Source organism: Megalobrama amblycephala, linkage group LG1 (assembly GCF_018812025.1).
Source record: "Megalobrama amblycephala isolate DHTTF-2021 linkage group LG1, ASM1881202v1, whole genome shotgun sequence".
NCBI classification, from domain to species: Eukaryota; Metazoa; Chordata; class Actinopteri; order Cypriniformes; family Xenocyprididae; genus Megalobrama; species Megalobrama amblycephala.
In genome coordinates, this window is record NC_063044.1 from 4,503,670 (window position 1) to 4,530,572 (window position 26,903).

The following is a 26,903-nucleotide window of genomic DNA, read 5'->3' on the forward strand; positions in this document are numbered from 1 at the left end:
CGCATACTGTCCAGGGCCGTGGAAGAGCTGGACCTCGAGTGGGCCCCTCCAGAGGAACCATCACGCAGCCGCCTGGACGAATGGTTTCTGCCAGGCCGCCGCCAAGCACCTCGCCAGCATTCAGCTCCATTGTTTCCAGAGGTCCACGAGGAGCTGACGAAGTCGTGGCGCGCTCCCTACTTCGCCCGCCTCCACACGACTCATCGCTCTGCCCTCACTGCTGTCGACGGCGGCGAAGAGAAGGGATACGAGCACTTGCCGCCCCTGGATGAAGCGGTGGCAGCTCACCTCTGTCCTCCTGTGGCTGTAGGATGGAAAACGAAGAGGTCCCTTCCCTCCAAGCCCTGCCGGACTACCTCTACCCTGGCTGGATGGGCTTACACCTCAGAGGGCCAAGCTGCCTCCGCGCTCCATACAATGGCCATATTCCAGGTCTTCCAGGCCAAACTCCTCCGCTCACTGGACGAGTCTGGCATAGACGCACCGGCCTTCAAGGACCTCCGCAGTGCCACCGACCTAGCCCTGTGAGCCACGAAGGCGACGGCCCAAGCCATTGGCCGCTCAATGGCCAGCTTGGTTGTCTTGGAACGCCACCTTTGGCTCAACTTAACTGAGATCAAGGACCTAGACAAGACGGCCTTTCTGGACGCTCCGGTCTCACCCTCCGGTCTCTTTGGGCCAGCAGTGGATGGCTTTACTGAGCGCTTCACCGCGGCGCAGAAGTCGTCTCAGGCTATGAGGCACTTCCTGCCCAAGCGCTCCAGCTCTGCTTCTGCTTCCAGCTGCCCCAGGACTGCGCCGGCTCAGCAGAACAAGCCAGCCCCACCCGCCTCCCAGGCAGCGCCACCAAAGGAGCACCGCCAGCTCTCGCGCCCTGCGAAGCGCCCCTCCTTCCCGAGACGGCAGGGACCCCGGCCCAAGATTGTGCTGGACCCGGCGGCTCCGAAGACGTCCTGATTCATCAGAAAGGAAGAGGATGGGGGTTTGTCTTGTTGCGACCGGACCACCCCCAAAGCTCCTGCGTGCAGTTTCCCCTCCGCCTCGTCTAATTCCGGGCGTGGGAAACATGCTTCATGTTGTAACTCCGCCCACACCTGTTGCGCCCACACAAACCGCCGTTTTCACGGCGAACACTATTTTACTTCATCAAAAAAAGAGCAAATTTCCTCTTCCACCTCTCTCAGTGTACGGCCCCCTCACCGGCGGCCTGTCATCCGACGTTATACGACCCCTCGTCACTCGGGCCGAGGCTTGGCAAGCCATCCCCGATGTGTCAGACTGGATCCTGGGGATCATAACTCAGGGCTACTCGCTCCAATTTGCACGACGGCCCCCTCGCTTCGGCGGGGTGTTGCAAACCTCGGTGAACGCGGACGACGCTCACGTCCTCTGAGCCGAAGTTATGACGTTGCTAAGGAAGGGAGCTGTAGAAATAGTTTCCCCTGCAGAGAGCGAGTCAGGCTTTTACAGCCGCTACTTTCTGGTCCCCAAGAAGGATGGCGGTCTCAGACCCATCCTAGATCTCAGACTTTTGAATCGCTCCCTCATGAGACGGAAGTTCAAAATGCTGACGCTGAAGCAGATCCTCGCGCATATCTGCCCTGGGGACTGGTTCTGCTCGCTGGACCTGAAGGATGCGTATTTTCACATCCAGATAGCCCCCCATCACAGACGATTCTTGAGATTCGCATTCGAGGGGGTGGCATACCAATATACGGTCCTGCCCTTCGGGCTGTCTCTGGCTCCTTGCACTTCCACCAAGTGCATGAACGCGGCGCTCTCCCCTTTGAGACAAATGGGAATCCGGGTTCTAAATTATCTCGACGACTGGCTCATTCTAGCCCGTTCGCGAGCCGAGCTGGAACACCACAGATCCGTGCTCCTCAGCCATTTACAATGTCTGGGTCTCAGGGTCAACTTAGCCAAGAGCTCGCTATGCCCCAGCCAGCAAATTTTGTTTCTGGGGGCAGTATTCGACTCAGTCCGTATGACGGCAGTAGTCTCGCCGGAACGCGCTCTGGCGATTCAGCAGCTCGCGGCCTCAGTCAAGAACAAAGCCTATCTCCCTCTGAAGCTTTTCCAGAGGTTGTTAGGGCTGATGGCTTCCGCCTCCCCGGTGCTGCAGCTCGGCCTTCTTCGGATGCGGCCTCTACAGTACTGGCTGAAGTTTCGGGTTCCTCCAAACGCCTGGCGGCACGGCCGCCTGTGTCTCAAGGTCAATCAGGCCTGTCTTCTAGCCCTGAAACCTTGGTTGAACCCTGCTTGGTTCATTCTTGGAGTACCCCTGCAGGCGGTCTCACGACGGACGGTGCTCTCAACAGACGCCTCCAACACGGGTTGGGGCGCTGTGTGCAAGGGCAGACCGGCCTTCGGCTCGTGGAGTCACGAGGAAAGCCATCTACACATCAACTGCCTCGAGATGCTAGCAGTGATGAAAGCCCTTCAATCCTTTCAGGCTCACTTGACAGGACGCCATGTCTTGGTCCAATCAGACAGCCTGACAGTGGTGTCGTACATAAACCACCAGGGCGGTCTTTCGTCCAGCCGCTTATGCGCTCTGGCAAAACGTCTCCTGGAATGGGCCCTGCCGAGACTTCAGTCGCTCAGAGCGACTCACATTCCTGGCAAGACCAATCTGGGCGCGGACATGTTGTCACGGAGCAACATCCCCTCAGACGAGTGGATGCTCCATCCCCAGACGGTTCTCATGATTTGGGAGTTCTTCGGGAAAGCAGAGGTAGACCTCTTCGCCTCGGAAGACAACTCTCACTGCCCAACATTTTTCTCGAAGGAAGTCGATGCTCTGGCCCACACATGGCCCAGAACGCTCCTCTATGCTTTTCCCCCGATCGCACTGATCCCCCAGGTCATCAGGCGCATCAGGGAAGACCAACACAGAGTCCTTCTGGTAGCCCCGCTCTGGAGGAGCCAAGTTTGGTCCTCAGAGCTGTTCAAGCTCTCTACGAGAGCCCCGTGGCCGATTCCCCTGAGACGGAATCTCCTTTCTCAGGCAAACGGGACAATTTGGCACCCACAGCCAGAGCTCTGGGCTCTACACCTCTGGTCCCTCGAGGGGAGCCGGCTAACCTCCCCCGGGACGTTCTAAATACCATATCTCAGGCGAGAGCCCCGTCCACGAGACACCTCTACGCCCAGAAATGGTCGGTCTTTGTTGATTGGTGTTCCACGCGCAACATAGACCCTGTGGAGAGTGACATATCTTTCATACTGTCTTTCCTCCAAGCGCGTTTAGATATGGGGCGCTCCCCTTCAACACTTAAAGTGTACGTAGCAGCCATCGCAGCGTTTCACGCGCCTATTGCTGGACAGTCAGTAGGTCGAAACGGCCTGGTGGTCCGTTTTTTAAGGGGTTCTAGGCGATTAAATCCACCTCGTCCCCTCACTGTTCCCACTTGGGACCTTTCCCTGGTCCTCAGGGCCCTCAAGGGTAAACCCTTTGAGCCGCTGCGTTCAGCTGACCTCAGGCCCCTCACACTGAAAACCGCTCTGCTGCTTGCATTAGCATTGGTTAAGCGAGTTGGCGATTTGCAGGCCCTCTCTGTAAGCCCTGCATGCCTCGAATTCGGGACTAATGACTCTAAGGTCGTTCTGAAACCTAGGCATGGCTACGTTCCCAAGGTGCTCTAAACCCTGTTTAGAGCACAGGTCATCTCGCTTTCTGCTCTTCCTCCCTCTACGGATGAACGAGAGCTAGAGTTACTCTGCCCTGTCAGGGCATTGAGGACCTATGTGGAGCGATCACAGTCCTTCAGGCAGTCGGATCAGCTCTTTGTTTGTTTTGGTGGCCGCACCAAAGGGTCTCCGGTCTCAAAACAGCGTCTCTCACGTTGGATAGTCGACGCCATTAACCTGTGTTACTCCTCTCTGGGCGCTGAATGCCCCATAGGAGTTAAAGCCCATTCCACCAGGGGAATGGCTTCCTCATGGGCTTGGTCCAACGGAGTTTCCATTAAAGACATCTGTGAGGCGGCCGGCTGGTCTTCACTGTCCACTTTTGTCAGGTTTTATCATCTTGACGTCACGACCTTGCAAGCTTGGGTGCTTTCAGTGTGATTGGGCGGCCTCTTGCGAGTTCCGCGTCACACCGTTTCAGGATTCATTCCTTGTAGTGTAACAAGGGATACGGTGGCTTTGCTTTCATACTTGTTTTCTTGGTCCCCTTTCGGTGTCCAGAACAAGTTACGTCGTTCCCTGCCGTGGCACGGCGCGGTTGAATTCGTTCCCCATACGCAGTACGAGTGAAGTATCGAAAGGGAACGTACTCGGTTACTAACGTAACCTCGGTTCCCTGAGATACGGAGCGAGTACTGCGTTACTTGCCGTGCCACGAGGCTGCGGCTTCAGAGTCGTCGCTTCAGTCGATTGGCACTGAAATCCTATGGCGAAACGCCTGCTTATATAGCCCTTAACCCCGCCCATTTCGGCGGGAAAGTTCGCGCGCTTTCTCGCCATAGGCCGCACAGCTATGCCGCGCCGCCATTGGTTCAACAACTTGTCTATGAGTGAACCAATGACGGTGCAGTTACACTGCGTTATTGAAAAAGGCTTCAGTGATGGGGAAAAAGGGAGACTTTTCCCCATACGCAGTACTCGTTCCGTATCTCAGGGAACCGAGGTTACGTTAGTAACCGAGTACGTTTAACACATTTTCCCAAAGTTGAATGCATTTGTTTTCAAGGCCACTAAATTAAATAAAATATAAGAACATCACTAATGAAGAGACATATTTAATTGACAAATCCAATGGTTTTTATTTAAACTTAATATAGATTCAGCAAAACTTACCATGTTTTTCATTAAAGAAAAAAAAAATATTGGACCATGGTGACCCTCTATACACAAATACAAATTACACATTATATTCCATGTTCTGATGAGCTTCTCATTGTGTCTGATGGCACAATGATGACCGCAGAGACTCATGAAGAACAGCATCTGTTGACAGAATATACCAAAGATATAAGACAGCATGTTCAACTCTTTTCACGTTTACAATAGTCTGTCTAAATCCTACATTGAACCAATACTATTTTTGAACAGTAAATGAGGATTAGCAGCAGGGAACTGTATCAGAATGGCATGTCGATATTGTTTTCGGTACATAGTCAAGCATAAAACACTTTATGAATTAATATCGTACAGAATACGGGCCGATTTGACCAATCATATGAATGTTCTGGTGCTGCATACAAACATGTGCCATAAAACACCATACAAAAACTCAAAAAGGAGATATCAAGCCGAAATATCGCTCTCCGTTTGTTAAAGAAAATAAAGTTTGTTAACTGGTAAACTACAGCTCACCTCCCAATAGCAGCACTTTTCTCCGGTTCTTTCAGGATCGCGTAGGCCATTAGATGTCGTCGCCATCACGGTCAGGCTGCAATGTCACTTGATTGAACTGGTCAGAATCCCCAAGATTGAGCGATGTATTGCGCTTTCAGTGTTTTATTAAATAAATTATACATTGCGACATTATACTTCACCAGAGTGACTGAGCGAGGGGATTCAGACGATTCAGCTCTGATTGGCTGAAGGCAGTGAGCAACAAAATCTGATTGGTCACAGACCAAGTTGAAGAGACATTTTAATTCCTATAAGTTTAACCACTCAACATATTTTTTCGCATTACTTGTGCTGCTGGTGTGTTGTTTAATATAGATTTGTGTGTACGATTGTAAAATGATTCTGCCAGTGTAAACTTAATAAACATTTACACATATTTGGAAATTCTATAGGCTACACTGCATATACTAAATGGGCTTATGGGCTAATGCATTCATACTGAAATAAATAGCACAAGTAATATAATGAATTCCAAGGATGAAGAAGTAAACTTAAAAAATATACTCAAATTTAACATTAGATACACTACAACTTCAGGATATTAAATAATGCATTTTTTAAATGTACTTTTAGTGCATTGTTACAATGATCATTTTCAGCACACTGTTAAAATATACTTCAAATATATTTTTATAAAGTGCAAATAAATACACTTTTAAAAAATAAACTGAACTTACACTTCAAGTATATTTTTCTAAAATATATTTTTAGAAAATATACTAAAGTACAATTATTTTAAAGTGTGTTAAAAGTTGCATTGTGAAAATATGATACTAATATACTTTTTATATATTTAATGATAGTACATTTTTTGTTAGTATATTTGCAGTGTACTATAGAAAAAGGGAATATATTTAAAATACAATAAAGTATACTTTTTTTTCACTAGGGTTGTTTTAAATGAATACTCATGCCATTCCAAACCTGTATGACTTTCAGTCTACAAGATATTTTGAAGAATGTATCAGCAATACATATGGTGATGCCTCAATAACATCAAACCTAATTGGTTCTTGAATATTCAAGTCGCATGATTAAACATCATGATGTCACAAACACCAGTGAAGTTTGATGTTTTTGATGTCACCATATTTGATTTGGGCTCCATATACATGAGTTGATCAATTATTTCGTTTTATTTGTTAATCAATATTTGTTATTTCTGCGTGAACACTTCCTCTCAGTTCATACCTGTTTCTCTGTCCTCTGTGCTGCAGTTGATACAGTGTTGTGGTTTTTATGTTCATACTCCTTACACAGCACACAGATGCATCTTTGATCAGTGATACAGAACATTTCTAGCTCTTTATCATGTTTACAGCAGATCATGTCCTGCAGTCGTCCAGTGGCATCAATCACTTTGTGTGGTTTACGAGAGTGAGATTCCTCATGAAAATGAGTTTGACAGTAAGATTCCCGACACAGCAGACAGGACTTGACAGCTTTGTATTTTCTTCCAGGACAGACATCACACTGCACGTCTCCAGCTCCAGCGTAACAGTCAGCAGGAAGTTTAGTCTTCTTCAGTTTCTCCACCACTTCAGCCAGCATGGTGTTTTTACCTAAAGCAGGTCTTGGACTGAAGGTCTGTCTGCACTGAGGGCAGCTGTAGACTCTCTTCTCATCCTCCTGATCCCAGCAGTCTGTAATACAGATCTTACAGTAACTGTGTCCGCAGGAAGTGGTCACTGGATCCTTCAGGAGATCCAGACACACTGGACATATGAACTGATCCACTGAAATTCTGGCTTCTGCCATTTTACTGCATGAATACAGAGAGACACAAACACACAAAGCTCAACAAAACTTCAGTTTCTGTTTCTCTGAACTGAGGAGTTTAAATAGTTTCCTGCTTCTGTGTTTGAGTGACGTGTGGAAAACAGGCGTGTCTGTAAAGCAGCTTCTCATTTCTGCTCAAGGAGAGACACTTTCCTACTGTATCTATGTGCCTTTCAAGTGAAATATACTGTAATTGTGAGTTCTGATCAAGTGAATGACCAAGAAATGTGGTATTTATAAATGAGAAACTCAAAATTCTAGATTTTTAAAATTCTAGTTTCACTTCAAGTACACGCTTTTCTAAATCTCAATTCTATTTACGAGATGTTTCAGTCTGGATACAGAAATCATATCTATATGACAACTGATGTTGGAGATAATGGTATATTAATGCTCTCAGAGCTTAGCTCTGTTTATGACATGGTTGACCATGATATCCTTATCTGCCAACCTAAACTCGGTGGGAGATTGAAAGGAAGTTTTAAAATGGTTAAAATTCTCTGTAAATTTTGGCTCATCTGTGTCATCGGCTGCTCATTTCTCTTCCCCAGGGATCCATATTAGCCTTGACTCTTTTTTCATTATATTTGCTCCATTTGAGTTTAATTTTTAGGAAACGTGTGTCCTTTCATTGTTACACAGATGACACCCAGATTTATCTCTTCTCAAATGTTCTGGATATAATACCTTTGAGCCCTTGCTGGTCTGTTAAGAGGACATTAAAATGTGGATGTCTGCTTTTTTTCAGATTTAAATGAAAATAAAAGAGATATTATCTATTTCTGTCCTCCTGATGGTAGATTGATGTACTACCTCAATTGCATCACTTCATCTTCAGCGAAACTGTTGTTAAGAATCTGGGTGTTCTGTTAGACAGTGATATGAAACCTGAAAAGTAAACTCAGTTGTCATATCTTGCATTTTCATCTTCGTCTTTTGACCAAAGTTCAGCCTTTCCTTTCTCCACAAGTTTTTGAACATGTGATTCATGCACTTTTATCATCTTGCTTAGACTGTAACTCCTTGTATTATGGTACAAACTCCATTACCCTGGCACGACTCCAGACAGACAAAATGCAGCAGCAAAATCCTAAAAATAAATCTGAAAAAATGACCATATTTTAGAATCATTCCATTGGCTGCTGGTTCATTTTAGAGTTGATTTTAAAATATTTTCTTTGTTTACAAATGTTTGAATAACCTTGCACCCCATCTTTCTGATCTTTTATCTTTACACAACCTTTCTAGAGCTGTTAGACAGGTAATTATAGCAAAAGCATGTTGTCCCTGTGCTTTTGCTATAATCTTTGGAACAGTCTGCCACGTCACATTAGATCTGCACCAACACTATCATTTTTAAATCTTAAGACTTTATTATTATTTATAGGCCTATTATTTATTATTAAAAACTCTTTTAATGTTCCCTAAATGATATCTTAAAATATATCATTAAAATATATCATGGTTTTTTTGTCTCAAGAAGCACACCAGTAATGATTTTTCTAAGGAATGTTTATAAAAGATACTTATATATCATAATTAATCTATGGCCTAATCCTGGCTTAATCTAAGTTTGTGAAACCAGGCCTTTTATTGTCAATATTATTTAATTTGTCTGTGTTTTATTGTTCCTTTTATGGTACGTTTTTATGATGTGTTGTAAAGCATGTTGGTTATGTTGTATAAATGGTGCTGTAAAAATAAACTTTGACTTATAAGTGTTATCAATATGTATACAGTATATAGTGTTGTATTGATTTGCTATTTACCAGTTTTTAAAAAAACGTTATTTGCATGCTTTTAAGTTAATGCCATATAAAGATGCACAGCAAATTAATGCTATTTGCTGAGAAAGTACCTGCAATACTTCAATTTAATTGATGAAATTAGCAAAAGATGTGAAAAGTAATTTCATAAACTTAATGTGTGTAACCAACCACAAAGTTTAACGAGAGGGACCACGGAGGTGAAGAGAAGTTGTTAAAACCACAAACGGAAATAAGATGTCCAAATCAACAAACAATAACATCAGTGATATATCAGTTCTACCAGAAAGACTCGGGAAGCAAAGAAACGTTCGAATACAATTTATTAAACAGTATGAATGTAAATATCAAAGATAAATGATAAAATTCTTTGGCGTAGGCCTCGTCCATAGTACAATCCGGAGGGTAGCAGACGTTTGCAGATCCTGCCTGAAGATGAAGGCCAGTTGGAGGATTCTTTGAATGCGTTCCTAAATATTACCAAAGAGAAAGAGATAATGAATGCACAGACTTAATGAATGTTGAACAGAAACATTAACAGAAAGAATCATATAATCTTTTCGTTCTGCCAATCTTAATCTTTTCGTTCTGCCATAGCTTTAAGGATGTGAAGATTGCCGCATAGGCCGTAACATTGCCACATTCGAGCATGAAAGCCAAGTTGGCTGATAGGCCAGCGTATAAACATGCCATGTAGATCATATGTATGATGCCACGATAGGCCATAGTGAGGGGAAGACAGAGTGGATGAATGAGATACCCTGATATGCCGAATAAGGCAAGCCATATAGATGTAAATAGTAGGAATAGAAACTGACGCCGTTACAGGTAGTTTGACGCAATAGTATACTTACCACAGAAGATTTAAATATAGGATTTTATGATAAGCTGTAACCTTACCTAATGCTTGTTATTGTTACGGTGCTGTATGCAATAGAGATGAGGCATCAACGGAAATCCACAATAATGGGTATTTTAATGAAGAAACACAGAGCCGAAGCATAAACACACAATACAACATAAAGAACGGACAAGGAGTGAAGGGAGTGAGTCCAATATAAAGGGAGTGCTAACGAGGAAGTCCAGGTGATGATGATCGGTGAAGATGGGGAGATGACGAGGGAAGTGAGTGCAGGTGTGAAGAACAGGAGGATCATGGGAAATGGAGTTCAGGAAGACAAGGGATCTGTGACATTACCCCCCCCCTCTCCCGGTAGGCATGGCCTCACGCCGTAGATGTAACAACGGGGAGGGGGGGTGGGTGCCCTGGAGACCTCATGCTGGTGCAGGGAGAGGAGTGGACTGGAGTGGAGGTCTCCAGGGCGGGTCCATGAACCATGGCAGGTCAGGGGCCTTGGCATGCCACGGCGGAGCAGGTGCAGCGGGCCGCCACGGCGGGTCAGGTGTCGTGGGAGGCCACGGTGGGACAGGTGCCGTGGGCGGCCATGGTGGAGCCCTACCCACATGTGTCCCCCACATGTACCCCACCCACGGGTACTTGGGGCCCCCCCAAAAAAATATACTTGGGGAGGTTTAGGATGAGTCTGAGGAGTCTAGGGCTGCGTCCGAAATCGCCTACTCACTGAGTAGGTACTTAATTTCAGTAAGTACTTACTTTACGAGCCTAAAAGAGTAGGTACTAATCTCGTTGAGTATGAATGTGATCCGGATATAATCCGCCATGTTGACGTTATCATGTGACCTACGCCGTTATCACAAGCGCAACAACTGAAAAGATATGAGTGACAGGTTCTCCAAGCCAATTTTTTTTTGCTTTAAAAATGATTTCAAACTGTATTGTTCTGTTTTGCATAATTGTAAAAGTAAAAAGGCAATGCGAGCTTATAAAATTGTAAGCAGATATGATGTATAAAGTAGCACCCTTTTCCTTTTGTTTGTTTTATATATATATATTTTTTTTTTCTTGTCCTCTGGCATTGTTTTTTTTTTCACCTTATTTTAGCTGCTGGTTTGTTTTTGTTCTTTTACTTAAATGATATATCTCATTGTATTGTTGTTGGTTTGTGGCATTAATAAAAAAAAATAAAAAAAAAAAAATATGAGTGACAGGTTTAATTCATGTCTGTAAATATCTTGAAATTGATTTTTTTTTTTTACCCTACTAATGTGACCCACAGTTTTATCCTTAAAGATAGGCTATATAACTAAAAAATCGCGATCTCTTGAATATGTTGTTAATTTCTTTATTTTATATGCATACAATTTTATCCACAAGCAAAAATGGCTTAAATCTCCTGTTTTCCTTTTTCTCGTTGAATTTAACTGTCGTTCCCTTATCCCTATAATAAAAAATTATATATTTTTTTTAAGCCTTATGTTGAATTATTCAGATATTTAACCTTGTCATTGTGCTTTTTTTCTGTGTATATAATCTATTTATTTATTTGTCATTATGATTGCTCATTGTTAGTTCTGCAATAATAATATAATAAAAAAGATATGAGTGACAGGTGCACTAACACCTCACAGCACCAGTAACTTCACAACACTACCTTGTACGGTTTTCATTAGCATTTGCAATATCTGCACAAAGGAGATGTCAGACAGCTGCTTGAAGATCTCACCTTTGGAGAAGACTGATGTATTACTACTAAAGATTACCCCAGAATGAACAGCATTGCTAGACCACCCTAACACTTAATAATAAATGCTGACCAATACTTAAATATAACTTTTTTACAGAAAATAATGTATTAGTAAAACAAGCAAAACGTAAAGTTTTGTCATATGACATAGCTATGCATGAATAAACACTAGACAAATACAACCAAGGTGAACACATCTCAATTTACAGTCAAGCAATGAATGCATGAATAAAATAAATATATTTTATTTACGGACAATAGGAAACCTAAATGAGTTATAGAATGAATAAAAGTAATCATCACAATAAATAAATACATAAGTCAACAACACATGAAACAAAGCTTTATTCAAACTTATTGTTCTTACAATCGCATATTTCAGCCCTGCTGCCATCTCACACAGCTGTGCCAATTCTGCAGCTTTATTCTGATGAAGCAGCTGACCACCATGAACACCTTTGCCTGTCTTTGCCATCTATAATGTCCCTCATTGCTGCTCCTCTCAATGGGGACATCTTTGATCCAGAGGATGAGGGAGATGATGAACCCCTCAACCTTGAAGCAGGAGTGGGAGAAGATGTGCGGGACAATCTGGCTGCTGCTGTGTCTGCTCCAAACATTCATGTGCTCTCCATGAACAAGACTACATGTAAAACATTTAAACTGATTGAAACGTTTAATAATTCATGTCAGAATTCTGTTTCCTGCCATATTTCATTCAATATTTTTACAATTACGTGCTATTTTTTTGTTTCAGCTTTATTATTTTAGTGGTGTAGTGGGCTAAAGGTAAGCAGAATGTTGCTGGTTCTATCTCCGCAGCTGTCACCGTCCTTAATCAAGACACTTTACTCCAGGTTACTCCATGGGGATCATCCCTGTAATAAGAGCACTGTATGTCACTTTTGATAAAGGCATTTGCCAAAAGCAAACCTGTAAATAAATGTAAATGTGATTTTTGTAAATCTTTTTTGTTAGTGTCTTGGGCACAAACACTCAATAAAGCTGATTATCTCTTAAAGTTTACTTTTTCAAGATACTACCATAATATAAATGCATACATACAGTTTCTATTTGGGGGCTTAAAGGGTTAGTTCACCCAAACATATAAATTCATTCATTATTCAGGTTTCTTTTCCCCACAAATGCCGCCATCACCTTGCCTTGCAGGTCCTGCTCCACCACAAAAGCTCTGCAGCAAACATACTGACATCAAGAATCAGAAGTGCTGTAATAACTCTGTTTGAAATGACAGTAATTAAAATAAACTACAAGTTAATATTTAAATAGATTTGTATTAATTTCTGTAGTATACTCACTCAAAGCCATTGATGCCATCATTCCTTCATCAGCCTCTTTCCACCGGATAAACACGTGTGCTCATCTGTCCCTGTAACATTCAGACAAGATTCATGTTTCCTCTGAGATTTATGTGCTCAATACTACATTTACATGATGATGTGTTAACACTTTATCCAACACAAATGTTCCTTAATTTACCAACAGTAGGCTACTAACGGACAAATAAAATAAATAACTTAGGTCTAGTTACTTGTACATTTGTTTATTTACATTCATTCATGTACATTTACTTACATTCATGTAAAGTGCTGACAACAGTGAATTCTACATCACACATCACTCAGATGTATATTTCATATTGTGACGTACTCATTATCTGCAATACTTATTGAATGTTTTCCTGTCAGATGTTAAATAAACATTTAGTAATCGACTTTATGATGTATATGGTTTGGAATTCATGTAAATCCACTTTGGAGACGAACGTGTGTTTATTGAAGCTCCCCTCTTAGCACAATAAAACGTGTTTTTACAGCAAAATCACAACTATACTACACTGACAGGCGTCTTTACACCTCTATAGTAGTTCAACAAATGCAATTTTAACACAAGGAACCAAGTTTTTGGTTTTTAATACTCACATTTGAAAACATCCGCGCTGCTTTTCTCCTCCGTGTTCGAGTGTGACGTATCCTCTCCCGTGGCCTCCTGGGATATAAGAGTGTCCATCGGATGAACACTTCAGAATCTGGGCGGGAGCAGTAGGCCATCCGGGAACTTCTCGACTACTCATTTATGATTACTGAGGATTTCGGACATACTAGTTCTTTCATGTACTATTTTTCTCTACTATATAGTAGGTAAGTTGGCATATTCGGACGCACTTTAAGTAGACGCACGTCCGAATCTCGCGAGGATTAGACATCACCCAGGTAGTTCTCGCCTACTCTTTTATGAATACTTCGGTTTCGGACATACTTTTTCGCTCGCCTACTGCTTTTCCCCTACTATATGTAACCCGTGCGGCTCGCTTATGCCCAGCGTGATGTGCGGCCAGCGACACCGGGTATTAAAACTTGGTCTGCGTTGTGTTACGTTGTGTGGATGAAGAGACAGACACGGGACAGCAAGCAGCCGATTCACTGGATCTTTTTACTGTATCAATAGAGACAAATAAGCAGCCTCAGATTGAGTGGCCCTTATAACACTCTCTTCCATTGAATCACAGTTCAAAAGGGGCGGAAGAAAACATGAACATAAGGAAAATATATACAAAAAAACATACCTGTATCAATAGAGACAAATAAGCAGCCTCAGATTGAGTGGCCCTTATAACACTCTATAAAACAAATATGGTGCGCCTCCATTACCATGTGCTTGTTTCACATAAAAGACAGAAATATTCCTCAAAGAATGTAAAATAACAAAAATAATCCCAAGGATAGATAAAATAGTACTTTACACATAAGTTTGGGTTGAAATAAAGATATAAAAGATATAATTAACATAAGGATTAAATAAAATTAACAGGATGACAAAAGAAACCTACCTCTTCCATTGAATCACAGTTCAAAAGGGAAGAGGAGGAGACAGGACAGGAAATTAGGTCATACTGTGACCTCGCATCACTTAAAGGAGAAGCGCACCTTTAGATCAGGTATCATAAAACGTACAATAGAACAATTTTGTGTGAATTATAACAATATTTAGCTGTATACTTTGTATACCTGTTACACTCACCCCCCAGAATTTACACAAAATTCCAGAGTATAACAAAAACAAGAGCACAGATCTTGAGAATGACATGGTCTACACCAATGGTTCCCAACCACATTCCTGGAGTACCCCCAACACTGCACATTTTCCATGTCTCCTTTGTCTGACACACCCATTTCTGGTCTTGGAGTCTCTGCTAATGAATTGATGACTTGATTCAGGTGTGCTTGATCAAGGAGACATGCAAAATGTGCAGTGTTGGGGGTACTCCAGGAATGTGGTTGGGAACCACTGGTCTACACCCCAGAAAAAAAACAGTGAAGACTCTCAACATGAAAAGTTACCCAACTAAGGGATACAAACATGAAAGAAGTTGGCCAAACCACTACACATGTTGTAGGCATACCAAAGTGCCTTTTACACTTTGAAAAACTCAGACCATTTGCTTAAACAGTATACACATGAGAAAAATACAATACATTACACTCAGTAGTATCAAAGAGCAATGCTATACAGATTTAAACATGAATAACAGGAGATATGGACTCCACACCAAGTAAGGTCTCAAGTTGAACCATTGACTCAATCAGCCTACGAACAGGCTTAATTACTCTACCAAGCCTGGTAATGTAACGATTGTCAGGGTTATTGTCAACCACAGGATCGTACAAATCTGTAGAAACAGGGACAGTAGGTGAAAAAGCACTAGCTACAGTGTCAGGGTTGTAATGAATTCCAGGGCCCAGTTTACGGCCGGGCCCCTCTCGCTCCGTAACAGTGGACAAAGGTTTGCTACATTTTGATTGGATCTTGGTGGACTAACACAAACAAACTGTCCAACGCCATCAGATAAAGATGTAAGGACAACATCCAGACCTCTCTTAGAGGGTAAGAAGAAGACCTCTTGTACCAAGCCTGGGAAGGACAGGACTTCTCATTGGTCCACAGGCAGTTACTGCCCTTCACCCATCTAGTCACGACTTCCTAAAGTTGGCCAGAGACTGCCATAAAAATTCCTCGGGACCTTAGCAGAAATGGGTGAAACAGAGAGATCACAAAGATCCATCCAAATCCATTCAAAACTATGTTTGAAAACCTTAGAACTGATGAAAACTACACATCCATTTCATACTTATTCACAGAAATAAGTATTCTCAGTGACAGCTATTTGTAGTGCAACCTCTGATGCAAATTCAGCTGTTAATGTAGAATTGAATGACAGTTCAATCTTTTTCCATCATGTTTAGTCTCTATTCGTTTAGAATATTGCCAAAGGTATTCTGGTGGTGGTTTGGAAAGTGAGAAATGCATTGGTAAACTTTAAAGACACTGTAAAGACTTCCAACTTTGTGCTTTATGCAAATGAGTTCCACAGGAGAAAGAAGGGTGGGCCACACTCTGTGTGTCCCCTCTGATGCCAGCAGCCAATCACAGCACTCGAATGGAGAAGTGCCAAAATGCAATCTCCTCCTCATCAGAAAGGGATAAAGGTACCCTTTCAACAGACCCTCTTTGTTCTGAGTCTGCCCTTCAAACAGGGAAAGACATAACAGATATTGTTCTGAGTCCCGGCTTGCGAAGCTGAGACACAACAGATACACTGTTCTGAGTCTGTCCTGCACGGGACAGATATTAACAGATACAACACCGTTCTGAGCCTCTGGTCCATCCAGAGAGACAACAACAGATCCCGTGATCTGAGCCTACAGCTTGTGAGGCAGCAACAGAGACGACTACGTTCTAAGCCTCCAGCTTGTGAGGAAAGAGACATCAACTAACACTACGTTCAGAGTTTCCGTCCAGCGAGACAGTAACGACATCTGCAACAAGGTTAAGCTCGGGAGAGCAAACCTTCATTCCAAGGTACCTTCGTCTGCGTGTTCCAGATTGTTAAGGACCTTCTGCACCTACGCCAGGGCCTCATCTGCGTGTTCCAGATTTTAGGACCCTTTGGTGCTCCAGGAGATCAGCATCCAGCAGAGCTTCGTGTTCAAGACTGTTGAAACAGTTTCTGGCTCCTCTCCCCACTGCATTGTCACCCAGCACAACCAGTGGAAGACGTCACCGTCATTGGACTCAACCAAGTGGAACGTAAATATCACTTAACCAAACCTCTTTCCAGAGACCTTGGCATTGTTGTATATTATCAGTATATAATTTCCTAACTTCCATTAGATGTAATATAGCTGATTTTAGTTAATAACAAATAATCTTTCGTTTATTTGTTTGGTGCATAATAAGGTTCTCCACCTTATTATTTTCAGAGAAACAGTTTATCTTTCCATAAGATAGCGTAACTCTTCCATAGCCACACCCAACTTAATCACTTGTATTCTATGTAGCTTATGCACTTTATTCCTTTATCATTCATAGTATTCATTTAGTAGTTGTGTTAGTTATTCTTGTTTATCTTTTTGTTAATAAAGGGAAAGGGGGGGGGGGAAGTGGTCATCTGATGTACTCATAACCACACCTTAAGAGACGTGTGTCCAAAAATCACAACGTCAGCGGTGACTTGAGTACCAATCCCTATTTTACTTTGTGTCCTTTGATGGACAAAGTAAAAATCACTACAGGATCAACAACAGATAAATCAGCTTGTGCTTCAGAAACATCTTGAAAAGAATGAGATGAGACCCAAGAAGCTGTACAATCATCATCACACACAGCCATGTGAGAAATGACAGATAGAGACTCTGCATGTGACAAAGCATTAGTGACAGGTATTGTTGACTCAGTTACATCACATACAGATTGAGAAGGTGAGGAACAAGGACCATCACCAGTACATTCACCAACAGAAAACTCAAACTCTGTTGTGGGCAAAGGAAGAAAGTTAACTGGCAACAAGAGATTCCGATGTACCACTTTCTCATGACCAGATCTGTCACGGATCTTATAAATGTGCAAGGAAGGTTTCGAAGCGACAACAGAGTACATGGTGGGTTCCCATTTATCGGCAAGCTTCCGTTTACCTCGACAGCCTTTGTTGGCGATAAGAACTTGATCACCAATAGATAGAGGCAATCCCTTGACTCTCTTGTTGTATTGATCAGACTGGTGTTTCTGTTCTGCAGTAGAATTCTTTTGAGCCAGCACCATAGCAGACTGTAGATCACTGACAAGAGATTGAACATAGTCATTGTAATCACAGACTGACTCATCACGAAGCACACTTGAAAACATGAGGTCAACAGGTAATCTCGGCACCCTTCCAAACATCAGGTAAAAAGGGGCAAATCCAGTTGTTTCATGGGCAGTGCAGTTATACACGAATGTCATCGTTTGCACTAACTGTGGCCACTTTTGTTTAGATCTGGGTGGAAGCGATCTCAACATGTTACTTAACGTTCTGTTAAACCTCTCAGTTCCACCATTTCCCATTGGGTGGTACGGGGAAGTTTGTGACTTGTCGACACCAGCAAGATCAAGGAGCTCTGCTATCAGCTCGCTCTCAAAATTTGCTCCCTGATCCAAATGGATACGCTGAGGGAAGCCGTAAACACAGAAGAAGCCATCCCAGAGTTTCTTCGCAACACTCTTAGCCGATTGGTTCTGGCATGGAAAAGCGTGAGCTAGCTTGGTGAAATGATCTGTGATTACCAAGACATCCACAGATTTATTGTGCCTATCCTCGGCAGACCAGAAATCAATACAAACGAGCTCCAATGGGGCAGTAGTCTTGATGCTCTCCAAGGGTGCTCTTGCAGCTGGCTCTGGAGTTTTACTCAGGACACAACGGGTACAAGTCTTGACGTAATCACGAACATCACTTTCCATCCCAGGCCAATAAAACCTCTGGCGGGCTAAAGACAGTGTACGTGGCTGGCCCTGGTGACCGGCCAAATCATGAACACCAGAGAGAGCTTGCTGTTTCAGGGATTCAGGAAGGACGAACTGAATTCTCTTATGCTTTGTGAGTGGATCTTTGATGGCTCTGTACAGAATGCCATTGAGCAAAAAGAGTTTGTCCCACTGCTTTAAAATCCTCAATACACGCAAATCCTCATTCACACGTTCGCGCCTTGAAGGTCTGCGCTTCCTGGTGACATAGAAGGACACCCGTGAAATAACTGCGTCATTGTGCTGCTGACACTGCAATTCGGACAATGAAAAAGCATGGGAGACATCTTGACAGGCAGGAATTAAAGAGCTCATGTGATCAGCTAGGGACGTTGCTCTGGATACTGCTCCTAAATCCCAATCACCACAAGACGACAAGATGGAAGACACATCCTCAGCAGTCATAGAAACATCCATTTCAGAATTTTGATCGCGTTCAGTGCCAAGTGTTTGTGGCTGGCATGTGAGATGGAATGCTCTCTGTACAGAATCATCTTCAACACTGTGTACATGCTTCAGCAGCTCGGAGTAAGGCTCGGTCAGAATTCGCTGACTCACCGGCTTGACAAACGGGTCGCGACTGAGCGCATCCGCCACAACATTTAGCCTTCCAGGGATGTACTTGATCTTAAAGTTGTACGGGGCAAGTTTTGAAACCCAGCGCTGCTCACACGCATCCAGTTTAGGTTTTGTCATGATGTACGTGAGCGGATTATTATCGGTCCATACAGTGAACTCATGGCCTTTAAGCCAATGGCTGAACTTGTCACATATGGACCATTTCAAGGCCAAGAACTCCAGCCTGTGTGCAGGGTAATTGGCTTGGCTGTGGTTCAAAGACTTGCTGGCGAACGCTATAGGACGTGCTTTATCCTCGCCAACAGTGACTTGAGAGAGCACTGCGCCAAGGCCATTCAATGATGCGTCAGTGCAGAGGATGAAGGGACGCTCAAAGTCAGGGTGGGCCAACACCACGCTCTCGACAAGGGCTCTCTTTAACTCCTCGAAGGCGACATCACAGTCAGGAGTCCAGTCATGAGGAGTCAACTCCCGGAAAGTGCCATTACTATTACGACGACTTCTGCCTTTCACCAAACACTTTTGACCAGCAGTCAACTTGAACAATGGCTTTGCAACTTGTGAGCAGCCAGGGATGAAGCTCTGGTAGTAAAGAACCATGCCCAGAAACGATCTAATTCTCTTTGGCGAATGTGTGCTGCCATCCTCTTTCATTAGGTCTTTCTTCTGAAAGGCAGCAATGACTGCAACCTTATCTTCATCCACTGAAACTCCTGAACCACTGATCACATGGCCCAAAAACTTGATGGAACGCCTGAGGAAGTGACACTTTTTTGGAGCCAACTTCAAATTACTAGCTCTCAACCGTGCAAACACCACTTCTAAGCGTTTCAATGCCTCTTCTTCAGAACGGGTGAAAACCAGCAAATCGTCGAGATAGCAAAGGAGGCTGGAAAAGTTAAGATCTCCAAATACGCTGAGCATCATGCGCATAAAGGATGCTGGACTGTTACACAGGCCCTGGGGGAGACGGTTATATTCATATAAGCCCATGGGCGTTGTGAATGCTGTGTAATGCCGATCAGATACATGGAGTGGGACGTTATAAAATCCAGATGTTAAGTCCACAGAGCTGAATAGAAGATTGCCACCAAGAGCGGCCAGGCAATCCGCCTGATGGGGCAAAGGATGAGCATCTTTTATGGTCTTTGCATTAAGCCAGCGAAAATCAGTGCAGACTCTTAATGATCCATCCTTCTTCCAAACCATTACCAAGGGAGATGCGTACTCGCTAACTGATTTGCTGATAATGCCTTTTTCTTCCATCTCTGAAAGAACTTCTCACAACTTATGATAGTGGGCAGGAGGGATTCGGCGGTAAGGCAGACGGAAAGGACGTTCATCACATAAATGTATCCTGTGTACAAAGTCCTTCGCCTCTCCACAATCAAGTCGGTCTCTGGAGAAAACATCACGATAAGACACGATAACACTTGCCAACTTCTCCTTCCATAAGTCGGAGACTTCACACTCATCGATATTAATGTCATCCAAGCCGTACTCATGCAATAACCTAACAGGATCGACAGATGACACGGGCTTGGGGAAAGCTGTATCAGGAACATCATGAGATCTGCATAGATTTTGCGTGACAGCAACATCCTCTACTGCCAAACAAGGAGACACATCAGCCAGCTTAGCATTACGACGAAGAGTTATTGGAGACTGTGTGGGGTTCAAAATCTTCATCGGCACCCATCGATCACCCCACATAGGGCTCACTACGCGTCCCACAAGAACATGACGGGGTGCTGAACGTGAAGAAGTGGGTTCAACGATGACTGTGCTTCCTGGGGAAACATTAACATTAGCAGGAAGTTTTCCCCAGACCAGGTGTTCACTTCTGGGAAGTAAGGTAACTGCTTGACAGAGCTTCACCGTGCTGAGCTTAACAGGCTGGCGAGGACCAGACCAACGAGAAATACAGCTCAAAAGCTCAAGGAACTCTTCAGACTCAGGATTGCTGTTTTCACATGAAATTACTTCCCAGTATTTCTTTTCGGCTTTCATCTTCTTAAGCACACATTTGATAACGTTACTGCCAATGATGAACTCATCTTTCTGTCCAGGCACTACTAAAGTAGGTACGATGAACTTGAATCCATAGACTTCGATTTCCAGGTCATATGTGCACTTAGGCTGAATAGTAAGACCACCACAGCCCACTAGGACCACGTTACCAGGATCTACTGAAGGTTGCGAAAGAACCCTTCGGCACGCAACTTGGATTCACTCTCCGTACTCAGGGTGCAAGCCATACTGCCAGAATCTAGCAAACCATTCAGTACAGACTGGCCACTGACAGTCACAGGAGCATAAAACAGTTCACTAGCTCCATCGATTCTCTGAGATCCCACATACAGCACCGTTTTGTCAGGTGGCTGCAACTTGCAACTATTTACAAAAATCTCATGTGGGTCTGACTCATCTTTTAGGGGAAGTATGTCACTGCCCATGCTACCCCCTTCCACACATGGGCTATCTAGTTTAACTGAGTGGCAGAAGAATGAGGCTCAAAGCTTGTCGTCTTTGGACAATCACTCTTAAAGTGTCCAGGCTTGAAGCAGTTACGGCAAAGCCTCTGCCGCATGCAATGAGAATGTGTAGTGTGCTCTTTAGATCGACATACTTTACATGCTGGGCTCACACTAGGCTTGGGGTCTGATGTTGTGACATTACATCCAGGATTGGACGAGGACAGTGAGGCAGTGCAGAGAGACAGAACTTTATCCATCATGCCGACTAACTGTTGCATACTATTGTTAGGAGTAAAAGGGACAGCGTTAGGGTTGAGCTGACCATACGAACATGGTGACTGACCTGAGGAGGGTTCAGGCTGTTTGGGAGAACTCAATACAGGATCGTCACGGACAGTCACAGTGTCCTGATGGCAGGCGAACACAGGTGAGTAACGTTGGGTTCTAGCAGAAGTTCTTTTCAGGTTCCCGCGGTGACAATCCAGTCACTCTTGAACCTCAGCAGCACTCCACTGTTCAGCAGGCTTGAACTGAAAAGACAAAGCAAGGCCAGGATCTGGACAGTGAGAGACAAACATCATAACAGCTTCAGCTGCAGGATCCTCAACACACTTGTTGCGTCTACGTAAATACTCATCAGCCACATCGATCGCCTTATTCAGCCGTATCCAGTAGTCCATTGGACTCTCGTCCACCTTAGGAAGAGTGTTGTAGAAGTCAGCCATAGGCATGTTCGAGTAAGTTAACTCGCTGAAATTACGCTTCAGTATATCAAACACTGTGGCGGGGAGTACTGCAGTAGTCTGCCCTGGGAAGCTACGTAAGGACACTTACGTAAGGACACTTTTCCAGCCAATCTGCTCAAAATGAGATTAGAAGCAGTTTCATCAGTGCATTTCTTACTGTTCAAATAACTGTACATCATGTCCTCCCATTCGTGCACAGTAAATGAATCACTTCGATCACCTCTAAATAATGGTGGAGGTGTCACATCATGTTGGACAATCACTTTCAATTTTGAAATATCAGCACAGTCATCTGAATGCTGCACATTTGACTTAGACTGCATTTGGCTGGGTTGTTGTGTTAAATTGAGACTGGCCGAAATGCTTTCGCCAATTTTCTGAGCTAAGTCAGAAATAAAACCACCTAAAGACTCTGGAGTAAAAACATTATCAGCGTTTGAGCGTGCAAAAGGTGTGGAACAGGCAGTAGGGCCCACTGAGGTACCAATAGCTGAATCAGATGCATGTACATGGCCAATTTCTGCATTAAAGAATGCCCTTCCCCTCCCAAAACATTGAGGTGGAGTTTCAGACATTTTGTCAGGACGACTATACACAGCCCCACTACCCCTGCATACTGGAAACATGGCGTTAGGTTTTCGCACAGAGCTAAAGTTATCTTGACTAACAGTGTCCTCAAACATGACTCAACTTGAATAGTAAACACCAAGAGATATGCAGGAAATGGAATTAAAAGCACTAAAGACACAACATAGTATGCAGAAAAATATATACACTTTGCAGAAACACATGTAATAATGCTCTTTCAAAGCAGTTCAGTGTGACGTGTCACGGAGAGAGAGAGAAAAAAAAAAAAAAAAAAAAACAAAAAAAAAAAAACTTACGTATGTGACGATCACAAAAACCTCCGTTATTATGAGCGTGCAGCAGCGCGAAGAACAGTTCAGCATACAGTTGCACGGAGAATGAGAAAAAAAAAATGTTCCACGTGACGATCAAACTCCTTTATAATGAGTGTTCAGTTTCACGGAACAGTTCAACACACATCAAAGTGTATATGCAGCGAATAGTAGTCGATAGAAACAAAACAGTTATCAACCATACCTCACAAAAAGCAATCGTTCGATTAAAGCCGTCCTACTTGATGTGAGCAGCAGATAGAGTGAACTGGTTGAACACAGGTGACGAGATGAAACGAGCTGCGGCCTCCGCGGCCAGCTAAACACTCCTCCAGCGATTCGTAACAGCGCACCCGTCGTCTGTTGAAGCAGCGACTCCGGCGATCGGTGAACAGCCGATCATGCGAAACCCAAGGTTCACGGCACCACGTGTAACCCGTGCGGCTCGTTTATGCCCAGCGTGATGTGCGGCCAGCGACACCGGGTATTAAAACTTGGTCTGCGTTGTGTTACGTTGTGTGGATGAAGAGACAGACACGGGACAGCAAGCAGCCGATTCACTGGATCTTTTTACTGTATCAATAGAGACAAATAAGCAGCCTCAGATTGAGTGGCCCTTATAACACTCTCTTCCATTGAATCACAGTTCAAAAGGGGCGGAAGAAAACATGAACATAAGGAAAATATATACAGAAAAACATACCTGTATCAATAGAGACAAATAAGCAGCCTCAGATTGAGTGGCCCTTATAACACTCTATAAAACAAATATGGTGCGCCTCCATTACCATGTGCTTGTTTCACATAAAAGACAGAAATATTCCTCAAAGAATGTAAAATAACAAAAATAATCCCAAGGATAGATAAAATAGTACTTTACACATAAGTTTGGGTTGAAATAAAGATATAAAAGATATAATTAACATAAGGATTAAATAAAATTAACAGGATGACAAAAGAAACCTACCTCTTCCATTGAATCACAGTTCCAAAGGGAAGAGGAGGAGACAGGACAGGAAATTAGGTCATACTGTGACCTCGCATCACTTAAAGGAGAAGCGCACCTTTAGATCAGGTATCATAAAACGTACAATAGAACAATTTTGTGTGAATTATAACAATATTTAGCTGTATACTTTGTATACCTGTTACATATATAGTAGAGAAGTATGCGGTTTTGGATGCAGCCTAGGAACCGTTGAAGCGGTATGTGCAGGGTTCTGGGGTGAGGTGAGCTGGCGAGGCCCGATAAGCTGCTGATGGGGCTGGACAAGGACAATTCTGGTTCTCTTGAATTTTGTCGACTTCAAAATTAGAACCATTTAAAAAGAGAATTAGATTTAGAGAATTGACTAAGGAGAAACTACAGGCGGTTCATTATAACGAATTACGTCCTTGTCCAGTCCCATCAGAAACACAGCATTAAGACTGGCATCAGGCCAGCTCACCAAATAAGAGACCTCCAAAAACTCCTCCACATACCTCTCCAATGGTCTGCCACTCTGCCGTAAACGGCATAGCCTTTCCTCCGTCTTGAGAGACTTCGGGGGTACAGGAATAAGGAAAATAACCATCCTTTGAATTGTGGAAGTCCAGCGGTTTTGGTCCGTTCTTCTGTTACGGTGCTGTATGCAATAGAGATGAGGCATCAACGGAAATCCACAATAAGCCAAAGCATAAACACACAATACAACATAAAGAACAGACAAGGAGTGAAGGGAGTGAGTTCAATATAAAGGGAGTGCTAACGAGGAAGTCCAGGTGATGATGATCGGTGATGATGGGGAGATGACGAGGGAAGTGAGTGCAGGTGTGAAGAACAGGAGGATCATGGGAAATGGAGTTCAGGAAGACAAGGGATCTGTGACAGTTATAAACATAGCCTAGATTAACAAAAGAATACCAGTGATGTGAATAGTGATTTGATGCTATGGTCAGAAAGACAAGTTAGTCTGCGATACTAGAAGACTGCATATGAGGACCATGGACCAAACTCATGAGACATGAGTTTACATGATTTCTAATATAGTTTTATAGCGTATACAATGTCTTATTTTATAAACTAAATTTCCTGAAATTTAAATATGCATCTTTATTTTCTTAAAACCGACTTTAATGACAAGTACTTGTTTCGGCTAAGTGACTGACATTTGATTTTGTGAATCTTACTAGTTGGCTAGCCTATATGTTTATGTCTATGGAAATAACTTCTTAATATCTAGAAATAACGACTTAATATCTTGAAATAACGAGATATTATGTCATAATAATGACTTATTATGTCGAAATAACGACTTAATATCTTGAAATAATGAGATATTATGTCGTAATAATGACGTATTATGTTGAAATAACAACTTAATTATGTCGAAATAATGAGATAAGTTTTGTTTTTCTCCCCACCAAGTTTTTTTTTTCACCATGCGGTTCAGGGCTTCCATACAAAACAGAATCATTGTGGGTTTTTTCTATATTTACTAGTTGGCTATCCAGCTAACTGTTCTCATACATTGAAGGTTTCCCAGAGATAAAGAGTTGAGGAGACAGTGGGAAGTAGCTATAAGAAGGGAAGGTTTTTCTGCAAGCGAGTTCTCTGTGCTATGCAGTGAACACTTCAAGCCGGAAGACTTTGACAGGACAGGTCAGACTGTCAGAATAAGGGATGGAGCAAAACCATCTATTTTCAGTTTCCCGACTCATCTACAAAGAGTAGGTTTATCATCACTAGATTTATAAGGATTTAATTGCTTGCCATAAAATGGTGATTTGTTTATAATTTTATTTCATTTTTAGCCTGTTGTAATCAGGACTACACAAGCCTCAAGGAAAGCTGAGGAGAGCCTGTCAGTGGACTGTTCTCAGCATTTCCAAGACACTGATCCTCCTCTGCCTAATGCTGTGAGTATTTGTTCTAGTAAAACCCATATCCCATATTAAAGAGAGAGAAAAGGGGAAAAAAAACAGTGTTATTTAATAGATTAAACATGATGATGTTGGACATGTTGAAAAGACGACAAGAAGAAGACCCAGCTAAATACGGATGTGTAACTCTCATGTTGGATGCCATGGCTATCAAAAAAAGCCAAAAAAAATAGCCAGGATCATTTGGAGCTTCTCTTCAATTCAATTCGGGCATCAGGTAGGGATTTCAAAAAAATTGCGGATGGAATAAATTAGTTTTTAAACCGGTTTAATCTACATCTTGGCATTCTCAATCTTCTACCCAATAGCAGCATGTCAATCTCACAGTACAAGGTGTGTGTTATAATCCTTCTTTCTGTTAGGACCACACCTATGCATTACCTGCATCTCCCACTGATTTAAAGAACAGACTCTGTGAAGCTTTGGCTAGAGTGGAGAGTCTGGAGCGAGAGATGAGGAATTTGAAGGACAGAGAACAGAGGGCAAAGAGGACTGCGTATGATCTTCTTGAAGATCTGAAGGGGAAGAACCTCATAAACGAAGAGCTGAAAGAAAGGCTCAATTTCTACAAAAAATTTCTAAAAAAAAAAAAAAAAAAAAAAAAAAAAAAACTTTGAACTTTATGCATATCTTATGTGTACACTTTCCCAATATAATGACAATTAGTATTATTGTATTATTATTTCCATTATTTTTGCAAAAACACTTAGTCTGTTATAACTGAATTTCAGATCTTCCAATAGACCTCTTGTCAAAACAGGGCCACGAGTACACAAAAGTACAGAGGGAGTTTGCCCTCACTCTTCACTTACATGGCCCAAAAGCCTATAACTATTTGAGAAAGTCTCTCCTTTTAAACCTCCCACATCCACATACATTACAGAGGTATATTTTATTTAAT

General features: G+C 42.9%; 2 protein-coding genes and 1 long non-coding RNA gene across 3 annotated transcripts in view; 1 reads left to right on the forward strand and 2 right to left on the reverse strand.

Annotated features, from left to right (window-relative positions):
• LOC125250461 overlaps positions 1-7,239 on the reverse strand; it is a 41,069-nt gene extending 33,830 nt beyond the window's left edge. The window contains exon 1 of the mRNA XM_048163053.1: positions 6,559-7,239. Coding sequence (XP_048019010.1) covers positions 6,559-7,125 — 567 coding nt within the window. The 5' untranslated portion in view covers positions 7,126-7,239. The remainder of the gene's footprint in view (positions 1-6,558) is intronic.
• A 4,606-nt stretch (positions 7,240-11,845) lies between these two features.
• On the reverse strand, positions 11,846-15,603 carry LOC125256433. Its single transcript, XR_007182114.1, has 2 exons — positions 12,838-15,603; positions 11,846-12,396 (listed from the first exon to the last, which is right to left on the reverse strand). It is a non-coding gene; the product is annotated as an uncharacterized LOC125256433 (long non-coding RNA).
• Positions 15,604-25,412: 9,809 nt separating this feature from the next.
• LOC125250477 (THAP domain-containing protein 6-like) lies at positions 25,413-26,620 on the forward strand. The gene is made up of 4 exons (XM_048163075.1): positions 25,413-25,417; positions 25,597-25,789; positions 25,874-25,978; positions 26,365-26,620. Exons 1-4 carry the CDS (start codon positions 25,413-25,415, stop codon positions 26,617-26,619), a joined length of 558 nt encoding a protein of 185 aa, XP_048019032.1. The 3' UTR covers position 26,620.
• Positions 26,621-26,903: the final 283 nt, after the last annotated feature.